Raw genomic sequence first — 6,076 nt, 5'->3', positions numbered from 1 at the left:
AAATGAGTTTTTTTGCTGATTATTGTTAATAATCAGTGTCATCTGCTGTGTTTCCGCGCGCAGCGTCGGGCGACCTTTTGGCATTTTTCAAATGCTTAAAATTTTGTTTTGAAACTGCAAAATTGTAAAGAATTAATTTAGTTTTTGAGTAAAATGAATAATATGTATCATTTTATGTGTTAGAAAACAAAAAGTTATGCTCGATGAGAATGCTCCACAAACTGAACTATTAAATATGGATAAATTAAATTTTTGTGCCGAGTAGACTGTTTGATGTTTATATAGTAGAAATCAGCTAATGGCTAACGGAAATGACGCAAAGCGCTGTCACGGGACTCGTTGCCATATTCGGCTTTATAATACTTTATGAGTCAAGATGACTGCTCTGAACTTTTGATATCATTAAATATTTTTACAGATATTTTCTTTATAGCTAAGCATTTAGTTGCGTCATCAAACCTTTATAGGAGCAAACATGGATCTTATCAAAATTATTCTGGTCTTCTCTCTCATCTGTGGCTTGTTTGCGGAGCTAAAAGTACCGCGTAAGATTTGTTTTGTATACAAGTTTATAGGTTTTGCAAAACTGAATTGCAGGCAATCGTGTCTACATCCATTCCCGGCTTCTGGTACCAAAAATTTTAAACATAAGAGATTTTTCAAATTATTTGCAAAATTTATTACATTCAACGAGTGGAGCAACACTTATGATTTTTGGCGCATGATGATGTTATATTAAACTTTACGTTTTATTTTGACAGCTGGAACCTGCCGTTCCCAGATTGTAAAAGGGAAACTCGTCCAAGTTGGAGATTGCAAGGTAAAATTGAGTTTTTTTTTAGCTGTTTTCACTATTTGACTCTTGAGCTTGGCTTTGGCTAGCAGTCACTGTTATGTATGAAGTTACTATTTGTGAAGTGACTCTAAGCTTTTCTGAATTTCCAACCCAATTTTCAATCCGACTTCTGTATCTCACGCAACTAATATCATCTGAAATAACTTACGTGTTATATTCCCTTTACGAATCATCTGTATTTTATTTATTTCACAGAAAGACGATGGATCCGGTGAGTTTGTCCTACTTCATGATGTGTATTATGTTTAAAAATACTTTCGTGACTATAAAAGTATGACAGACTTTTGAGTCATAACTACGCAATGGTCAAAAAATATTCTTGGCGTGAAAAATAGTTAAAATATACTGTGGTTAAAAAATTAAACAAGGTCGTCCATGAAAAAAAAAACTGTGGACAATATAATATGACTGATTTAAAACGCCTTACCCAATCCATTAATAAAATGGAACATTTATTTACAGATATCGTCAGATTGACCCAGAAGAGTCTTGATGAAAAGAAAAAAGCTGAAAGTAATTTATATTTGTGTTTTTTGAATTATATTTGACTATAAAATAAGCCACAACCGTCAAAGCATTAGTATTTAATTTACTGAATACTTCAAGTATTGGACCCTGAGCTGCCACTGGGTGATTAACACAACCCCTAGTCTAGGATGGCCCAAGATTGGCAGCTCCGCGGGCCACAAAATTACTTTTGCATTGTTCGCGGGCCACAATAGTGCCAAAAACTTCGTTCGTTTAACTTCGCTAGTTGCCTCAGCAAGCCATAACACCAGTCAAGTCAATTCACTGACATTAGTGATGCAACAATATGTCAAAAGGTTTTTTGGTTAATTTTATGACGAAACAACACGAAATGCGATATTTTGATTCCTCTCCGAATGCGACGCGGGTCACAGATAATTAAGTGGCGGGCCAGATGTGTCCCGCGGGCCACATGTGTCCCGCGGGCCTGGGTTTGAACCACCCTGCCCTAGTCGGTCACGACCAACCATGTATTTGAACTTGATAGCTTTCATGATATCTGACACAGATTTGTGCTGTCGTTTTTTTATGTTTCGTCTTATTGATTTTGTAAAGCAAAGCGACAAAATCCCAGATCATTAAAATATTTTGAAATTCTAATTTTAAAAATTCAATGACAACAATAATATTGTTTTCAGACAAATGTAGCGTCATATATAAGACAAAATGCTTCCGAGCAGTTGTGTATGGTACAGACAACGTCACCTTCAATGGCGCTCAATCCGTTTGCAAATCGATGAACAACGGAAAACTCGCGAATATCTACGACCTCACGCATTTCCAGTCGCTGCTCCGTTATCTACGCCCAATGATCCCTGCTGGTGAGACGAGTACAGACGTCTGGACTGGGATGGAGTATAAGGTCAGTTGATGGATCACAATCCAGCGGAGTTTGACTCATTTTTGTAAACTTCGCTGTATCCAAAGCTTGTTCTTAAAAAAATTACAAAATAATCAGCAGGTTAACGATACCTTATATTTTATTAAGAGATTGGATCATTTGAAAAACCCAATATATAGAAACCTGGTCCACAAAATTATTTTTGCATTGTTCGCGGGCCACACTAGTGTCAAGAATAGGTAAATAATACAATAAAAAACAAACAAAAATTCTTTATACATTTAGTTTAAGATTTCGAAGTTCTTTTTACGAAGAAATTGATTCCGCAAATGTAAGTGCTTTCGAACATCAATAAGATTCTCAGAGAAAAATCCCTCAACTGTTGATAATGCTCATTGCTCATGATATTCTAAAATGCCGTTTTAGATAATATTCTTTCGTCACCGACATATCAAGCAAGCATTGTGGTATTTTCCTTCCCGTGTCCAGGCAAAAATCTGGTTGGATTGGTTGTTTTATTTTGAAAACTCATGTTTACAAAATAACTCACAAATACCTGCAGTTTGATTGATTACCAAATGTGAGGTACATGAAGGTAATTGCCAAATTTTCTGACATAGAGGCATCATTTTTTGTAATACTGTTTAGGATGGTTGAAAAAAAACAAGCAAAATTTATTATGTTAGGCCACATCATTAATATTTAGTTATCATGCATAAGCCAACCTAGGCTAATAGATTTCGCATTCGATTTTTAGTTTTCCATGATGCCTATATTAACATATATTCCCGACCAAAACGATAGAAAGCCAGAGCCAAACACATCACCCAACTTCGCTAGTCATTATCCTAGTTAATTCAGTGACATTAGTGATGTAACAATATGTCAAACGATTTTTCTGGTTATTGTTGTGACAAAACAGCACCAAATGCGATTTTTTGGTTACTCTTCAGCAAATACGACCCGTCCACAGATATTGAGACTGCGGGCCTGGGTTTGGACCACGCTGATATAGAATATGATTGTAATTTCAAATATATTGTGACGTCATAAACGAACGGTGCGAATGATATTCTGGTATTTGCCTAATATTTTAGAATTTGTGATATTTCCAGTAATTTCTAGTTTTCACTCATTTTCATGTAATTCTTAACACATCACTTGCCATACTTTGTCTATGATACTACCAAAAAACATATTACTAAAGGCCAGTATTTTCATTATTCATCTAATATGTCAGTTGCAAACAGATTTTGAAGCCGTTCATTCAATTGTTACAGAACAATCAGCTTTTGCTGTCAAGTGGAGGACCAATCACTATGACAACTGAAGTGTGGTATCCTGGTCATCCAAAATCCTATGCATCGTGGTCAGTTGTTTCTGTTGATATTAATAAAGTTCCAGAGTCTGCATATCAGGGAATGCGCAATACAAAACCATCCTACTCGCGCCACGGTGTCATTTGTGAAATATAAACCAGCTCAAAAAGTGGCAGAACTCCGTTGACGGACTGAATTATATAAACGACAAAGAGTTTTCACTTTTTCTTACTTATATATTTTTTTTAAATATTAACCCATGCCTTGAATTGGTCGCCTTGTCTACTAAAACTTTTTGCTCAGAAAATAAAATTCATAGTCTACATGTGATTTATGTATGTAACCAAACATCATATTAAAAATTGATTCGGTCATTTGTGAGTTTGTTATTATTTTGTAAATTTATGGGAATTATGCAAAAAAGGAAATGAACCGTAAAATAGCAAATTACTCATGCGTAAAAAAATGCCACGCCTACCAGATCTAGGGATATCTTGGGTTATGGCAGGTATATTAGGGAGAGAATCTTTGAAACAAACTTAGTCCAGTAGTAGTCTGATATTTGAGCGAATAAAAATCAACTGAGCTAGGAGGCTTACAAATATGACTTGGCATGATTATCATTTATGTGATTCAAATAAAACGTTATTCAGGAAAATTCTATTGAAGCTTTTAAATGTGACTCAGCATAATTCAAACAGCTAGAGTCAGGTAGAAGTCTGTAAACAAGAGATTCCCGACTTTTTATGGCTCGTGGTCTACTTCCTGAGGCATTTAGCACTCATGACTCCCTGTTTATTATTCCAATGGTATTTCTAGTGTTATTTCGATTGGTAGATTCTAAATCCGATTATTTTCAAATAATTCATGCTCCACAAAGTGAAAACACCCCGTGAAATAACCTTATCAAACAATGAATCTAGGAAGAACGGGGAGTTTTCTTGTCGAGGGGGAAAGTAAAATCAGTTTTGCGCTTAGCATTGTGGCCCCTTCAACTGCTATGTGACCCCCTTGGGGGACACGGGACCCTAGTTGGGACCCGCTGGTCTAGTCATCCGAGTGAGGGGTCAAGTCGATCATTAGACTTTTCTCCACGCCAAGTTCGAGTCATTCCATTGAATTGACTCGTGCATTGCATTAATGTAAACTCAAATCAAGTGTGTAAATAAGCTAAAACCCTTTTTCAGTGCATTATGAAGTCATAATACTTGTTGACTTACTTGTCTGAAAAGCGTGTTCTTATCATTTAGTGCGTATACATGGCAACGATTATCGTGCCAAACCCGTATTTTGACCGAATCGCGTTCATGTAAACACTTTGGTTCGATAGCCAATCATGATTCAGCGTGTTTGAACAATGCACGACGTTACCGATAACTTGTGGAATTATTAAAATTAGTAAAAACAGAATCGATTATAGACTAGGTAAAAACGACGTGGACTCAAAATCGATTCCGAGTCCAAAAATGCGTGGATTCGACTCTAATCCGAATCCCGGCTCATCCCTACAACAAGGTTACCTGATTGAGAAAAACAGTTCAACATGAAGCATCAAATATTCGTTTATTATCTGCATGGGAAACCGAAACAATTAGCACTGTTGATTCAATGTTGTTGTTTTATTACATACATTGCACAGTAACAAAATCAAAACCATTGTGTTGTGGCATGGTATAGGCAAGTTTTATAATATAAATGGATTTTTCCTACCAGAAAGCTTAATAAAGTGAAGGATATCAACTTAATGGAATGACTGCTGAGAGACAGTATCCCTGTAGAATTGTAGATGAACTAGAACAGTTGTTCTCATTCCCATTAGTTATATAATTCTTGTCTTCTCTTTGCTCATTGTCAGAAGAGAATCACCTTGGAATGTTTTTTGGGAATTGTATTCTGGACAAAAACATAAATGATTGTCGAAGTGCTGGCATACAATTTTCTACATGGGTACATAAAATTGTACATAGAACTATAGCCCAAGTCGAAAATCAAATCTGAATTGTTTGTTTCAAAGCAAACCAATCACAGCAAAAAAAAAAATTATAAGTCGTGTGTATCCATCCTACAATTTGATTTAAAAGTCATTTTTATACCTATTTAAAAGTCTGACCGAAATGGCAAAAATAATAACAAAGTTACTCACTTTCTAAAGGGTTTCGTAATCTAATCAATTCTTTTAGCATATTTTCACAGTACATAATTTCCAAGTTTTTATAGTCAGATCAGATTCTTCTTAGAATGTCGGTTATAACTATGCTGCTGATTATCCTGTTTGATTTTGTAATGTAATATAATTAGCTTAATGTGTGTCAAAGTTTTGACGCAAGGCAATCTCAAACATCTTTAAATAAAACTTCAGTCTGTCTTTCCAATGACGTTGTATTATAATACAATGTTTTATATTATTCATTTACAGCAAAAATTTTCACACGTTTCTATGTTAGTCCAACCCGAAGAATGGTGAAAAGTCCTATTTATAGTTTTCCAAAAGTTTAACAGAAATGTATGTCTGATACAAATCACTAGAATTAC

General features: G+C 35.3%; 1 protein-coding gene across 1 annotated transcript; it reads left to right on the top strand.

Annotated features, from left to right (window-relative positions):
* The first annotated feature begins 422 nt into the window (after positions 1–422).
* On the top strand, positions 423–3,867 carry LOC144423063 (uncharacterized). Its single transcript, XM_078113260.1, has 6 exons — positions 423–545; positions 762–820; positions 1,052–1,067; positions 1,319–1,369; positions 2,023–2,246; positions 3,506–3,867. The coding sequence occupies exons 1-6, from the start codon at positions 476–478 to the stop codon at positions 3,698–3,700; spliced, it is 615 nt and encodes a 204-aa protein (XP_077969386.1). The 5' UTR covers positions 423–475; the 3' UTR covers positions 3,701–3,867.
* The last annotated feature ends 2,209 nt before the right edge of the window (positions 3,868–6,076 follow it).

The sequence above is a fragment of the Styela clava genome, chromosome 5 (genome assembly GCF_964204865.1).
Source record: "Styela clava chromosome 5, kaStyClav1.hap1.2, whole genome shotgun sequence".
In the NCBI taxonomy this organism is placed as follows: Eukaryota; Metazoa; Chordata; class Ascidiacea; order Stolidobranchia; family Styelidae; genus Styela; species Styela clava.
The sequence above is the reverse complement of the archived record's forward strand: the minus strand, read 5'-3'. Positions and strand labels throughout refer to the sequence as shown.